Source organism: Haliaeetus albicilla, chromosome 5, assembly GCF_947461875.1.
Source record: "Haliaeetus albicilla chromosome 5, bHalAlb1.1, whole genome shotgun sequence".
Lineage (NCBI taxonomy): Eukaryota > Metazoa > Chordata > Aves > Accipitriformes > Accipitridae > Haliaeetus > Haliaeetus albicilla.
In genome coordinates, this window is record NC_091487.1 from 12,345,844 (window position 1) to 12,362,297 (window position 16,454).

Here is a 16,454-nt window from a genome sequence, read left to right on the forward strand (position 1 = left end):
TGGCTCGGGGCAGGCTACCCGGCCTCCAGAGCGCCGCGGTCCCGGCCGGGCGGGCGGGGAGGAGACCTCGCCCCCGAAACCCTGTCAGGGTGGCAGAGGCTGGGGGACGAAAGTGCGGATGGGAACGCGCAGCCCGCGCTGCCTCCGCCCCTCACGCCCCTCAGCGGCGAATCTGCCGAGGCGCTGCACAGAGCGGGCAGGCCCGTCCCCGTCCCCCCTCCTGCCCGCCGCCGCTACGGCGCGGCGCTCGTCCCAATCTTCCTGCGCGGCTTCGCGCGGCGCTGCCCACGTCGGAGCGCGCGGACGCTGCGTGGTGGGCGTGGCCGGGCGCCGCCGGGGCTGCTCCGTGGGACGCGCCGGGCCGCGCTCGCCGGGGCCGCCGCTGCCGGGGGAGGAGGAGGAGGAGGAGCGGGAGCAGCAGCAGCCCTTCCCCGCCGCCGGGGAGAGGCCGGAGCGGGGAGGGGGGGTGGCCGGGCGCGGCCCATGGACCGTCCGGGCCTGAGGCGGAGCCCGTGGAAGGAGCCGCTCGGCCCCGGCGCGGCCGTGAGGGGCGGGAGGCGGCGCGGGGCGCGGGCGGTGCGGCGCGGCTGAGCGCGGCGCCCCGGGCCTTTGCGCGCCGCCGTCCGCCGGCTTCGCCGCCGCCCGAGCGGCCCGGCCCGGCCTGGCCCTGCCCTGCCCTGCGCCCGCCGCCGCGGCACCATGTCGGCCAAGGTGCGGCTGAAGCGGCTGGAGCAGCTGGTGCTGGACGGGCCGCAGCGGCACGACAGCGTGCTGAGCGTGGAGACCCTGCTCGACCTCCTGGTCGGCGTCTACGCCGAGTGCAGCCGCGACTCGCCGCTCCGCCGCGACCGATACGTCTCCGACTTCCTCGAGTGGGGTGAGGACGGGGGCGAGCCGCGGGGATGGAGGGGGGGGGACGGACGGACGACGTTGCCGGGCCGGGGCCGTGAGGGGGAGGGACGGGACCCGGATAGCGGGGGGGTGTGCTGGGGGGGGGGGGGTGGTGGGACCCCGCCGGCCTAATCCCCGGGCGAGGGGCGGCGAGCTGGCCCGGGAGAGCGGCCCGGCCCGGCCCCGGGAGTCCGCTCCCCGCCGCCGCTCCCGTCTGCAGCCGGGCCGGGCCGGGGTGGGGAGACGCCGCCCCTGGATGCGGAGCCTCCCTGGGGAACACCCCCGCCGCCAGCCGGGCCTTGACCCCTCGCAGGTCTCCTCCCAGCTCCGCTCGGTCCCAAGCGAACCGCTTGGCAGCCGGCAGCAGGAACAGCACCGGAGTGTCCTTGGCCTGCAACCCTGCTCGGCTTAACCCGAAATGTCAGGCTAATCCCGTGCTCCTCGGAGGGTTTCCTACCTGGGGGAGGGGGAGAGCAGCAGGCTCAGGCTTTGAAACGCTGCTCTTGTGCCGGATTCGTTGCTGCTAGAGAGGGCGTGTGTGTGTGCGTGTGTGTCTTGAAGGAACAACAGTTACCCGTTCATCATGCAGCCTTTTTAATTTGGGCATGCCCCCGAAGGACAGAGCAATTCTAGGCAGCCTTTATAACAGCTTTGTTTAATGGTTTCCTACTGTTAAGCAGCCTGACAATGAGAACCTCCAATAATCTGGAGCGTGCTGACAAAAGAAAACGTGGATACTTGTGATAACACCTAGGATAAAAGTTTTGTCCAGTGTTGTTTAGCTAAGACTATTGACTACAGGTATGTGGATAGTAGAGATCCTTCCCTGCTGCATGCTTAAATGAAATTATGTTAAAATGGCCATGGTGGCTGACTGGTTTATTCAGCTGAGTAAGTTATGAATAATAATGTATGACGGAGGTGACTTAACTTCTCCATGGAATAAGAATTGGAGGGGAGGGAGGAGGGATCATTGCTCACGAGTATATTGTCCCGTTTATCAGCTGTTCCATGCATGTACAGTTAATTAGGCTTTTAAAGAGCCCTCTTAAAAAAAAAAAAAAAAAGAAACAAAACAAAGGATTTCCTAAGGGAGAGGGAGGGGCTGATTTACTTCAGTAAATGCAAATGTGTGTCTTTAGCACTACAGACCAGAGCACTAACATGTAGGGACAGCTGGTTTTCCTTAATTTCTGTGGGGACCACCACTCTTTGTCATGCACTAACAAACTAAGAGGATTCACTTCCTGGACTCTTCTATTGACGTCAGTAATGCGATTGCCAACTGAATAATTAACCGCTTTATCACATCTGCCCCGCAAGGCTGCAGCCTGGGGAACATTGATTATTTGTTTTGTGGTGGGAGCTTTGTACGTCTTCTGCAAAGTGCAGTCTGGTTTTATATTCTTGTTTTCAAGCTGATGGCTTGAACGAGTGAGCACCTACAAACTGTTAAATGTGATAGATCAGACTACAACGGTACTTTGAGCACTGAAGTTGAGGAAAGGATTTGGGGCAGGCCAAAGAATGATATGCTTTTTCTGTAGCACTGCTGGTGGTTGTGTCTTACTGATTGATCCCTGCGTTGTCATTTTCTGTGTGATGGAGAGGCCGATTATCCAATTGTTTAAAAAATTGCTTCTTTTAATTCTATTTATTGTGTTCACTGAATGTGAAAAGGTTACTGACTTGATGAAAAGTATAGCTCGCAATAAAAACAGTGTGTAGTTCTTACTGCAGTGTGGGATTACCCTAGTATAACAAAGTGCCTATTCAATAAATAATTGAAATGTATGTGAGCTACCATCTGGTGCTGCGGAGTGGGGATAAAAGTTTATAATCCAGGCCCTTGATGGTAAGGGGATGGCCTAAATCTGGACTGCTGTATATTTGTGTTCCAGCAACAAGGAATACCCTTAAAACCAATTACAGTTGATACTGTGTGTTCCTCCCTTTCCTTCAAGCTGTTAAAAACAAATAAATGCCAACAACGAGACACCTTTTATCTGTGTCCTAATGCCCTCACAGTATGTTTCCACTGACAAGGAACTTGTTTCTGCCTCCAGCTAATAAGGAGAATATCATGCCAAACACACTAATCTTCCTCATGTCATGATGTGCAGTCTTAATTACAGCCTGATTCTCTGTTAGAAGATATTCTGGATTGATGTACATAAGTTTTGTGTGCTGTTATGTGTCTGCAAAAGCATGAGAGTGTAGTTAAATATTTGGGATATACTTTGAAGATCAGTGTTTCTTTATCAGCTGGAGACAGAAGGAATTTCCTTTTGACAAAATGGAGACTTATCACTGACAATGAAAATAAGCTGCATAGGTATTAAGGTTAAATTAAACCGAACTATATAACATGCATTTCTTTACTATTTTGGATTTAAAACTGGGTGTGAGGTATCACACACGTAAAATTCCCTTAAAATGATTCAGCGTGGCTAATGGACTTGCTTGCGTTTTTAATTGCCAAGAGAAAACAGAGTTCAGGCGTGGTAGTTGAGGCAGAGTTGTTTCCTGGCTTTGGGGTGCAGAGGAGATGCTGAGTTGTGTGGTATAGCTGCTGGATATGGACATCTCTGCTCTCTGACAGCAGCATGATGCTGCTGGTATTCTGGAGCTTGTGACTGTGGGAGAAGGGAAGTGGGGAGTCCAGAAAACTTACGTCCCACATTTATCCTGTGAGACTGAAGCCACCTTCTCCCCATTCAAAATCTGTAGAAGCCTTGCACTTCACCTGCAGAGGCTGGTGAGCCCCAAATGGTGGATCTCGTTGCCTCTGTCCTATAAATCCTGCTGCTGCTTCCTTGCAGTCCTGCCACAGGCTTATTTCTTCAAAATCTTCTTCCTATTTGCTAATCATAGAAGAGCGTAGGGTGTGGCTGTTTGCCTTGAGGCAACTTGTGGCTTCCATCGCTTTAGAAATGTTGTAAGAATCTGCCATTTTAACCTTGGCGATTGTAGCTTTCCCATGGTGAATGGAGCTTTCAAACAGCCTATATTTTTTCCCTGTACTGGAAGTGTAATACACGTATCTTTATGCCAAGCATCTTTGGAGAAGAGCTAGCTGAGCTGCAAGGAGTCTTCTAGTTATTTTTATTTATAACTCCTGTTGAATAACATCTCGCCCAATTGGTTATCACTGTATTGTTTATATAATAGATATTGAAATAATGCTCAGTATTCTTAGTGGGAATTGAATCCAAGTCTGTTAGATAGCAGACCTATGTCTACATGTTCCGAAAGAATTTTCCAAATTTGTGCTTAGTGTCTTTTAAACTGTTGCTACATCTGCTGCTCCTAGAGTGAGAAATAGTGAAGAATCCTAACAGTGAGGAGTCCTGTTTATTCTAGTTATACTTGCTCATTCCTCTCTGAAAGCCATCGGTGAGAGTGGGCTGCTACAGCCCTTGTGCCTCTGAGGCCAAATTGCTTGACCATCTCTGCTCATCCTTGCAGTTGTCACGAGAGCAACCTGGCTGCTATCTGGGGAGATGCTGGAACTGGACAGTCCTGGGTCCTAGAAAGCCCGTAAAACAGTCTGCATAGCTCTGGAAGTCTATGGAGGTACTTCCCTTGGTAAAGCTGACCTAGACCACTAGTGAAGACTACCTAAAGCTCTCAGCAAGCACAGAGGAGGCTGCGTGGCCTTTCGACTTAGATTATGGTGCACGCCAGTGCTTGGGTGCTGTAGGGTGGTATTGTCCGTGCACTGCAGAGGGACCTCCTAAGAGACTCTTCCTGCAAAAAATGTGTGCTGTCCTGTGTTTCATGTGACAAGGAGAGAAGTACAGGAGTGCTGGAGCAGTATGGCTGCAGCTTAGGTGTCCGTGCATCACCTATCCTTTGGCTTCAGGTACAGCGTGTTCCTCCCTATGGAGCCCCTTGTTCTGTCATACTGAGGGATCTGAATCTTTCATAATCCTGTGCTAGAATGGCTGCTTGCAGGGCACCTTGCTGGCTGGCATCACATTCATGCTTGTCTGACATCACCTTGTTTTCAGGAGTTATCTTAGTTGGCTGTGGCTGGTGCTTACTGCCCCTTACTTCCACTCAGCAGGGACTGGTGCAACCGGCTGCTCCATTTTTGAACAGCTACTTGGCACAGTTTGCAGCCAGTAGGCAAGCATGTTCAGAGAAGAGTCTAACAGGAATGAGCCTTATTTGTATTCCAAATGCTCTTGGTGCTGCATAGACTCTCTTGCTCCAGCCTTTGTTTCCTCTGACCCTGTTTTGTACCGCTGGCATGCTACAGAGGGCAAGATGGCACATGTCCCCACATAGTTCATTCAGTGTTGTCTCAATCCTGGACTATGTACTAGCTAGTCCTCTCTGTGAGAACACCTCAAAACCAATGTCAGAGTAGTTTAGACTGATCTGAAATGTGGGGTTTTTTTCCTTGAAGCAGGTGCGCGAGATACTTCTATGGACTGTTTCTCCTGATGTGTTATGAGCTGTCTGAATGCTGACTTATCTTCTGTGTTCTTAGTTTGTGCAAAGTTTGCTACCCAGCTAGACTGGTGTTCTGCTTTTGGATGGTGGTGGTGGATTTTTTTGCTTGGGTGTTTGTTTTTCTATTTCCTGAGAGGAGCTTTAAGGGGGCTGAAGCTGTGGGGGAAAGAAAGAAGACTGCAGAAGATTAGCACAAGTTGGCCGACTGGGCACCTGCTGCTGAGCCCTTGAAGACAGCCTGGCATAATAGGCAGTGGATGATGGTGTAGTAACAGCAATATATTCCCAGTCTGGGCTACAGGAGGGGAAAACGTGCATGCAGAGCACTCAAAGCAACCTCTCTAGCCTAGACTCCAGCTGCCACTTTTGGGTATATATCTGTTACACTTGAGGTTGGACCATAGATGGAAAAATCATGCACAGAAAGTTCACCGGAAAGGGTTGCTGTCATGCTGCTGGTGCAGCGATTCACAACTTTGGGTCACTGTCAGGACTGGTGCTTCAAATTTGGATCTTGCTGTTGGGGGGGCTCTGTGAACTTTGAAGTCTACTCCCCAGACCTACTTTCTTCTCTTTCCAGTTTGCTTAAAGAGGCACCTTAACCTTTCAAATAAAAAAAAAAAATTAATGAGGGAAGGGAGGACCTTGCAGGGTGGCCTTTCTGTCATAAGAGTGTAGAGCCTGTTCTCTCAGCCTGAAAGCAGTTGTGTTCAGAAGTGTAGATGTGGACCTGCGAAAAGTTCTTCCCAGCCTGCATTAGAGCATCTCAAAAACTAGCTGCAGGGTAGACCTAGTCCTCTGACTGCCACAGGCACTGATGTACTGGAAAAAGTGCTAGGTGAAGGTGGGGGCATGATGTGTAGCTGAGTGGGCTGTGGTAGTATAGGAGGCAGAAACTATCCCTGAGTATTTTTGAGATGACTTTAGAGTTGTCAGACTTTGAGGGTTCCTTATGAGGATCTTTTCTTTGGCCTTTTTGGGTTACACCAGGAAAAACTGTCTCTTGATAACATGACGTATCTCTTGAGGGCTTAAATTCCTCTCTTTTCCCTTTAGCACTCCTCCCCCCTCCCCTGCTTGCAGAAACACACATAGAAAGCCAGGAAGGGACCTCAGGCTCTGCTAGCTTGTATAATGTCCTTTTCTGTGCAGGCAAAAGCTGTGCGGTGAGCGATAAGCCTGTTGGGCACATGTGTGAAGCGAATGTGGTTGGATAATGAAGACAGCTGGTGAACAAGAAAACTGAATTTCAGATTCTGGCCTAAGTTCCTCTACTTCCATCCTCTATCTACCAAAGCCTATTATGATCCCTTATACTAGAGCTAGTGGCAGGAGGGTGTGGATGAGGGCCCACTGGGACAGGGTGAAGCTACAGGTGCCTTGCAGAGGTTCTGGAAAGGCCAGTGGTGGTGGTGGCCATGGTTTCTTTGTGCACAGTGCAGTGTGGATGCAGCTGGAACCCTTTCCTGCTCCCTGAAGGCTTTCCTGTGGTCAGAGATGGGGCATGGTAGCTTGCATCGCCTTTGCTAATGAAGTCTTTTATGGTCATCTGGCAGAATAGTGTGAGCATGACTGCCGAATCCCGGTTTCCTGTGTTCTCTGCTTTGAGTAGACTAGTTTTGTTCTTTCGAAAAATATGTGTTAGGATTAATTCACGTTAAGTAGCCCAAACCGCCGTGTTAGCTTTGATAGCATTGTAGTCAGGGCTGGCGAGTGATCTGAAGGCATGAGGTTCAACGTCTGGTGCTGTATGTATGATGGACACTTTACAGTACATCTGTTCTAATCTGTTATTTTTAGAATGAGGCAATATCTTTTAATGACTTTTTCTGTAAAACTTTATGCTGTGAAACATTGGCACTGAATGCCACAGTCATGTTTTGAGAGTGGGAAAGTAATGTGGTCTGGAGGATGAGAGATACACTGGCATGTGCTGTTAAAATGACAGACATCCTGAGTGAAGCTTGTCTTTTGTTCCATAGAAGGAAGTTGATATCTCTTCTCCTGTGGATAAAGTTGCTAATAAATAGCAACTGTCTTTAGTGAGGGCTTGAAGAATTACGCAGTATGTTAAAGGCTGTGACCTGTATTTTGTATTTTAATTTTGTTTATATATGAAAACTCAGAAAGGGGTAAATAAGTCATTGATAAATTTGTCTACATATAGAGAAAAATGTGTGCAGCTAGTAGTTTTTCACTCATGGTACATGATAAGGTATAGATAGAATGCAGAAGTAAGGTTTCATAAGCATCCATAAATCTAACGTTTTTTCTGACTTGTTTCACTTAGAAATCTAAACTATTTTCATATTGCTTTTTCATAGGTAATATTAAAATACAGTATTTTGAAAAAAAAAAGTAATTTGCATCCTTAAAACTTCTGTGGTTGGCACAGTTATGCATTATCGGTGGAAATGACTTGGATGTTGGTTTAGTTGGCAGATTCAGTGCAATGAACTTTTTTAACAAATGAAATTGAACTAACATTTTTTTGCAAATAATTCACATGTGGGAGTGAGTCAGTTTCTTCTACACCTACTAGAAACAAATGATTTTAACTGTGTGAGTCAGAACTGAAAAGACTTGTTTCATTAGCTTTTTTTACCAAGTTGCTTTTACTTCATGGTTATCTGTTAATGTTTTGAGTTTTAGAAATGTTGATCTGTAGCTGAGATTAGTTGGGAATGTTAAACTACTACAGATTCTTCAAATTTATGAAACTTACATTTTATCTGTTGCTTGTAATTTGAGGCAATTCATGCAAGCTGTATTAGATGTGTATTACAAAAAGGAAGAATTATAATACTTGCCTAAACAATCGCAAATTTATTTCAGCCATTAACAGAATATACTGCCTAGGATTAGGAAAAATTTTATGGATCCATCCTTTTCATTATCCATGTCTGAAAAGATGAATAGGGTGATGGACCACACGCAAATCTGTTTAGAAAAACAGAAGGGACTTGTTAAAGCTTTTTACTCTATTTTTGCGTTTGATAATGCTTTAAACAGAGTTGAGATTTCTAAGTGTTTCATAAGGTACACTTGAGAATTCCAATATATTCTTGATGTAGTTACCAAAGAGCTTATATCATGTTCACTGATGTATCCCACTGAAGCTCTAGGGTTGTTGTTTTTTTGGGGGGGTGGTGTGGTGTGTGTTTTTAAGAAGAGGGATTTAATTTTAAAAAGCTTTGCCACATCTAAAAATTTCTAAGTACATTTGGTCTGTGGTTCAATGTGATGTGTTCATTTTAGCTGTCTCCTAATACTGAAATACTCCACTCTATTTTTCTCATCAGCGTACGCAGATTTCCAGAAAGCAAACTTTCATTTATAAAGATCTTTATTCACTATAATGAATGTAGCTCTCTTCAATAGGAGACTGCACACTGTTTTCTTAAGCCTTGATTTTGCATAGACCTCAGTAATCATGTCTGTAGATACCCTTAGAGTGCATTCAGATTAAGTGTGTGCATCCATCATTGCCAGCTGAGGCCTTAGGCATCCTGAAGTGCCTGAGATCTTAATTTCTGTCATTCATGTCGTCAGGGTCTTAACACTGAAACCTGTTATTACTTAACCATGGCCTGAAGCTTCAAATGTGACTAGTACCTCTGGATGCCCAACATGAGTCTGAGCTTTGGAAAATGGTGGAAAAGTCTTCACCAAATATTGAATGATTGAAAATGTATGGAGTTTATTAATCAGGTGTGCATTAATGAAGGCTGAGGTTTAGTTCTTAATTTGCTTAAGTGTAGTGCTGTTGAGGGCTGAATATGTATAGCTGCCTTTCCTAAAAAGGCCAAGAAGAGAAAAGATCAGAAGCAGCATCGATTCCAGATATATCCGAAATTCTTTTCACCATTTATAATTGTTCTCCAACATAAAATAAACATGGATAATTGCTTTGTGAAGTCCTACTTGAAATGTGTTTGTGCTGGTTTAGTGAGACATACACGTTCAGGATTTTAGAAAAGTCTATACAAAATTCTGTCTGGACTTTTAATTCAGCTTAAACCTAGGTTATATTGTTCTAATTTTCATCAAAAAGTTCAGCGAATGATGAAGTAAGAAATAAGATGAAACCAGTTATAAACTCGCTTAAGGAGATATGTGGAAGTCAGTCTTAAAGGAGTGTTGCAGCTATTCTGGCAATATTGTACTTTTATTTGGGACTGTGTAGTTCATGGGAAGTAGATCCGCTCTATTTATAGATGGTGTAACTTTACCCCAAAATACAGCAACCCCTATAGAAGTATGTGGGGTTTTAGTATATTGTGATTTTCCTGCTAGTAATGGTCCCTTAGCCTAAGAACTAAACTGTATGCCTTCCCTGGATAGATGAGACTTAAGGAAAAGCTTTGGGTCACTAGAAATTCTCCAAGGTACGTAAAAATAGATCATGCCCTAAATTGGTTTAAACCCTGTAATACTGGGAAAAAAGACAACAAATACCCTCTCCCAGCAAAGAACCCATTTTTTAAATTGAAGGCATTAAAAACTTGAATCCCTTTTAGAGTTGTGCCAAGTGAGGTGTGGGAAATCTCTGTCCTCATCTGAGGAAGGACGAGGTTTCTAGTAATACTTCTGGGGCATCTGAAACCTTTTTCCCACTCTTGAGGAACTCCTCTGTCCCTGGTTCCCCCCCGCCCCAGAGATCCATGTGTACCTTCGGGGTGGGTGGGGGTTGTCTCCATTGCCTTGCATGCCTTTGGATTTCTGCTGTTGTTACAGCATGACTTCTATGATCTTCATTTTGCACATCCTTCCTCAAAAGTTGGCTTCTTCACGGAGCTTTTCTGTGTGCTGCCAGCTTTATTGCTGCCCGTGTGACTTGGATTATCAATACTGAAAGCTGGACTGTTCTGAGTGTCTTTTATTTTACTGTAATTAAAGCAGAGTAGAAACAGCAGGAGGGTGACTTTAGGCATGAAGATCCTATTATCATTTTGAAATATGTTCCCAAGGGTTTGCTTTTTAAGATGCATGTTTAGTCTTTAAATTTAGCTCTTTTTCTGATAGGATTAGTTAGGTTATCATGTGTCGTCGTTCCCTCCACCCCCGTTTCTGTGTATGGTGGCTATGTGGCTATGGTCTCCTTGTCTCTTGTTAGCGCTGAGAGATGGATGCCTGGTGTGCATGCTCTGCAGGCTTTGTTCTGCAGGCTTCTGGCTATTCTTGGATGGTGGATCCAAAGACGAGTAGCAAATGTATTTTTTGTACGCAAGGTACAAAAGGTACGCTTGAGTAAGAAGTTTGTATTGCAAATTTTAAATTAAGGAATTTGGTTTCCGTTATTTAGTCTGTGATCATTTGCACTGCGTCTGAGTAAATTGGAAACGTAATATCTGTCCACGTTTTCTTTCTTTTTAGTTTGTATGCTTTTTAAGGCAAGGAGGGAATCTCACTGCATACTTGCTATTAGTGGTTCCTTGTAGGATGGCTTTGTTGCCCTGCAACCCTCTCAAGTTACTCACCTGAAAAAAGGAAACTACATTTTTGTGATTCAGAACCTCACCCTATATGACTTACTACAGGAGGCTGGGAGAATAAAATTTTTACATGTACAAATGGCTAAAAGTGATCTAAAGGTCTTAGTGGAATAACTGGTAGCTAGTAACTGCTAGATGCTGGGTTATAAATGCAGAGTGAAGGCTGGAGTCTGTGGTATTTAATTTTTCTGCCTTTTATGGGTAATATGGTATTTTTCCTAAACTCACAACAGTTCATCTTTCAGAGCAGACTTTCTGAGAAGTTGCAGATGAGTTAGCCTGTTGTGTCACAGGGAAGAAGCACATTTTCCTTCCAGACCAGCTTTAACTAGTTGTAGCAAAATGCCTTAGTCATGTGGCATGGTGTCGCTGCACAGAGGAATTAAGTCTGACTGTGTTAACTTACTCTGTTATGTAACTGAAGATGTCCCTTACCAGTAAGTTCAGCCTTTGGTTTCCTGGGCAGTTAGTATTTAAGTTGGGAATAATGACAATATCAAACAGCTGTTTTTAAAATGTGGTTCTGCTGGCCTAGTACTCCAGATAACATAATACAGGACAACATCCAGTGGGGATACCTAACTGGAGGCTGTATCAGGCCCACAGACTGTCTTTATCTTGCCCTTAGAAGTATTTACTGGTTATTATGGCAACTGAACTGTGGTTATTGCTCTGTGTATGTTACTGTGGGCCACCAGGATTTACTGGATGGGATGTAGTGCCATACCAACCAACGGGGCTATACTGGTCAGGCTTGACCCAGGCATGCAAGACCCAGGCAAGTCTACATCCGTGGCTAGAAATAATCAATCCTTGTGCATCCTGAAGTTGACTGTGTCTGATGTGAATTGTAAAGACAAAAGACCTGACACTTTGAGAAGGAGGGAAGGGAGGGATTTTTCGTTTTAAAAATAAATCAGTGATGCAGAAGCTTTTACTGCACTTAGGAAAGGGCTTTGCGGTAATTATCCTCGATGTTAAAGGTATGCATGCATTTGAGTGGCTCAAATCAGGAGCAGAAGTGCCCTGGTTCATTTTGACAGAATCAGAGCTACAGGTAGTCTAGTTATAAACTTCCTGTTCTTGTGGGTAGTATTAAACATTGTAAAGGTTTTGTTTAATGTTTCAGGCACTTTTTCAGGGCAGGGATAGCAGAGATTACATTCTATACTTTACCTTTTGCATACCAGCATTGTATTTCCTTCACGCTGTAAAACCTCACAAAGTTCAGCATGACTAAGTGCGAAGTCTTGCACTGTGCAGCTGTGAAAGTTGGGGAATGACCAACTAGAAAGCAGCCTTGCAGAAAAAGATTTGGGGATCCTGGTAAACAATTAGTTGGAAAGGTCAGTAGTGCATCATCGTAGAAATGGAAGCTGCCTGTGTACTGGACTGCATCAGCAAGAGTGTAGCCAGCAGGTTGAGGGAGGTGGTTATTCTGCTCTTTACAGCACTTGTGAGGCCATTTCTGGGCTTCCCAGTACAGAAAAAACACTGGGGAACTGAAGTGAGTCCAGCAGATAACCACTGATGGTTGGAGGCCTGAAGCGTGTGATGTGCAAGAAAAGCCTGAGATGCCTGGGTTTGGTGAGCCTGGAGAAGGGGAATCTGATCATGATCCTCAACTGCCAGGTGTGTGCTTAGGGAGGACACAGAGGCAGACTCTTCTCAGGTGTACTGCCAAGAAGGAGAGGCAATGGACACAGGCTATGGCAAGGAGGATTCTGACTATGTGTAAGAGGAAAAAAAAATATTCCTCCTGAGGCTGGTCAGGCACTGGAAGAGGCACTCAAGAGAGGTGGTAGTCTCTCCATTCTAGGAGATAAACCTCAGCTGGACAAGGCTTTGAGCAACCTGATTGACTTTGTATCAGCTTTGAGTAGGAGGTTGGACTCTGATCTCCTGAGGTCCCTTCCAACCTAAAATTATTCTGTCATTCAGTATCATGTTTGTTGGGTTTTTTTTCTCCTGTGTTAGCAAATTTATTTAACATCATGGCTGTTCTAATAGAAAACAGTTGTTTTTCATACTTCTCAGAATGAAAAGAAATATGTGAAATAGAATCTTCTTGTTGTAGGTAAAGTAGTTGATACAACGTGTATAAATTTACTATTCATTTTTCTGTAATCTTAGATGTTTACCCTGATTGGTTGGCATTTTTTACCACGTAGTCTGAACTTAAGTATCGACAAGGTTTTAACTAAATTTTAGGCTTGTAAATGATGGAAAACTAAATTTTGTTCATGTTGTTCTGCCATATATTTAACAAAAGCACCAGTTTCCATGTTCCTGGAGGAGAATTTCTAGAGGTTTCAAGAACTTTGAACCTGTGTTTTATGTCTGCTGCTTTTTCCCAAGTGTGACTTCCTTATGTCTAGTTGTTAGCCTTGATAGCAGTTGAAGTATTTTAAAGCTTTGTTCCAAGGAGCTGTCAGAAGAGCCTGCAGTCCCTGCATGACTGTGAGCCTGAATCATCCTTTATGAAAAATACAGGTTCAGCTGTTCTGCTAGATATGCTCTCGTATCACAAAGGGATCTGTAATAGGGTTCCTAATATCCTTATATCGGACATTATAAGGAGTCTGACTAAGCAGTTGCTAATAACAGGGTGAAGCAAATCTTCCTCATAGTTGTAAAGATCTAATGGAAGGTATTCGCTGGTTTTTGGTTTCCTCTTTAAAATAAGAACTTGTATGAATTGCATGAAGTTGGACTTGCTATGTCATTTTAATGCTGACACTCTTTCTTGATGATAGTGCACTTAACAAACCAAAACACACAACAAATTCAGTGTTTCAAAATCATATTGATATATGGAAAATAGCACAGGAAGTGCTATCAATGATGAGGATAACAGTGTACAAATAGGACAAAAACAAAGAACTGAATCCTTTATTAGTGGTGTGTTGTAATTATTAATAGGGTATCTTAAGTGACACTTGACTTTCCATACAATTAATTCATATCTGTGTTTTTGAGTACATTGCTTGCAGAAAATTTCTGGTAAAATAAGAAGATTTTTCAAAATTCTCATGATTCCTAAATGCCCACAAGTTTGGTAGACATCCTTGCCAGAGAACATAGGCTGTCGACTATGTCATGAAGGCATTCATTGACAGTACTATATAATGTAATGGTCCATTACCCTTCTGGGGCAAGGACTGTATGCGAGCAATTTATAATATGTGTTAATTTTTCAGAAGAAACTTTGTTTCAAGTGTTGTATAGTTGTTTCAAATGCTATGGTTGTGAGCCCTCAGCAGATTGTGAAGTAATGGCAATAACTTCTTTACTGAACTGAGTTGCTGACTAAAACTACTGAGAAATATCATCCCCCTCCTCTCATGTCCTTAATTTCCTCTTTTGTTTCATTGTTCAGACTTTTTACTTCTTATTTCCTATTTGTGTTTAGAGAAGGCACTTTGCAGTGTTGTCTTTAAAACAGCAATGCATGTTTGTACACATAGTGCTGCAATGATCTTTTGCGTCAGTGGCTGTAATAGGTCATTATGCACGTTGGTAATAATAGCTCTTACTTCAAGTATATGCTTGATAGCTACAGAATAAATAATACAGAGACTTTACTGGAAAATGTGCTCCAGTAATTTACCTTCAGAGCTCTGTGGGGAGCTCTGAAATGGGTGACAGCTGGTGAAAGATAATGGATAATCTTTCTGCAAGAGAGAGGCATGGGCAAGACCTACTTCTTCAATCTCCTTGCCCTCATCTCTCCCTCCCCCGTCATGTGCCATATAGCACTTAAGAACCTGTCTTGTCTGTTTTCTGAGGGACTTGCTGTTAGTTATCACTTTTGCGTTTTAAAAAAAAAAAAAAAAAATTGGCAAGGAAATAAATTCAGCTGTGCATAACAATTTGTGGAAGAGGAAGTCAACACTGTCTACTTGTAATCTTTTAACACTTGTCCAGAAATAGGTTATTGAGGATTCATGGTATTTGAATTAAAATTTGCAGTATTGGAATAAAAAATAAGCAGGTACATGAATTAGAAAAGGACTGGGCAAAGCATCACTTAAAGTTCTAAATATTGATCTACAGTACTACTACAAACTGTGGTTAGGCCAGACATCTTTACCTGGTACTTCCAGCAATGGTAGCCTGTACTTTAAGGAAAACTTCTAAGTTGAGCTTAGGTACTAAAATGTCTGTTAAATAAGATTTTGAAGGAGAGAGATGGAACCGATGATACTCGAAGAAGAATTTTTTTATATGTGATAACTGAAAGATTCTTACTAGACTTTTGGGGGTTTTGATATGTTAAAATATGTTCACATAAGAAAGACAAGACTCCAGATTGACTTCTTGGTTCTGTGAAAATGTGTTTCTTATAGAGTAGCTCTTCAGAAAAAGACAACTTCTTAAATTTTGATTTTGTGTAATACAGCTGTAAACACTCCTGGCTTCTTTCCTTCCTTTAAAATACAGCTGAACAGTCAGTCAGGGGTGAAGTTTTGCAGGCAACTGCCCAAACTACTCAGCTATTGTAAAATTTCTTAAAATAATTAGGTACATTTTTGTCCTGTGTAAGAGTAACTACTGGTGCAGTCTGAGCACCGTATTAGAAATTGTGACAAAGTGACACTTGCTGCTCATGCAAATGATACAGTGGAATAGTTCAACACATAGCTGTTTCTGATACTTCTTTTCAAAGATTTTGTGGACCTAGATTTTTTTTTTAATGATGCTGCTATGCACTTGGTTTTAAAATTCAAACTATATAGAAAATGAGTTAAGCGTCAAGAAATTATGATAATAGTGAAATTGCTGGTCTGTTAGGGTATAAACATTAAGATGGTTGCCAGAAGAACAGTCTTCAAGACTTGAACTCCTTTACAGAAGATTTGAAAAACAAAAATGCAAGCTTTATAAGCACAGCCTTCTTTCCCTTCAGTGCTGCATGGTTATCTCTGTCTTGGAGACCATTGACAAAGACTTGTGTTGTGTGTGTACCTGCCCATAAGAATCAGATCAAATCTTGTGTGTTACTTTAAAGGCCATGAAACTACCAAGAGATTAGAAACATTTTTGGTAATATTCATGTCCTTGCTGGATTCACAGTGGCAACTCAGAGATGGAATGATGTGTTACTAAACAGGCAGTCCTGAGCACCTTTTTCATGTAGGTTAAAAAAAAGATGTAAGTGGCATAAATATTGAGAATCTTAAGAGATGAAAAAGTAAAGGAAAAAAAGAAAGATTACATCTCTTCCAGACTTTTCCGTTAGAAAATTCCAAAGAATTTTATGGAACAAAAGGATTACGTAGCCTCAGCTCCACAATACTAGCATAAAAAATGAAACTAGCATGTCTGAACTACAGTATCAAGGATGAAGAGCTTGACAGCCTTAAAAAGATTGTGGTTTGGGACTGAATGGTTTTTTTTTAAAGTGAGTCAATGCAAGTGGAAAATATTACTTAAGAGCTAAAACAATCACTGAATGGGCAAAGTAGCTAACGTTTACTTAGATGACACTGGAGATAAATTGGTAAAGGAAAGTATTATATTCTGCATGGAAAAAGAGAAGGGAATGGGGTATAGCTAAAATGATGTGTAAGGAAGTAGGAAGGCAACCATTTGGCTTTTCTCTGT

General features: G+C 43.5%; 1 protein-coding gene across 13 annotated transcripts in view; it reads left to right on the forward strand.

Annotated features, from left to right (window-relative positions):
- Nucleotides 1-331: 331 nt before the first annotated feature.
- Nucleotides 332-16,454, forward strand: part of CDC42BPB (CDC42 binding protein kinase beta) — a 100,808-nt gene continuing 84,685 nt past the window's right edge. For 5 of the 13 annotated variants that reach the window (XM_069783411.1, XM_069783415.1, XM_069783413.1 and 2 more), the window contains exon 1: nt 333-877. In XM_069783411.1, the coding sequence (XP_069639512.1) occupies nt 700-877 (178 nt within the window). In that variant the 5' untranslated portion in view covers nt 333-699. Of the gene's footprint in view, nt 878-16,454 lie in introns of all 13 variants that reach the window. The other 8 variants (XM_069783414.1, XM_069783417.1, XM_069783421.1 and 5 more) reach the window with 4 other exon arrangements.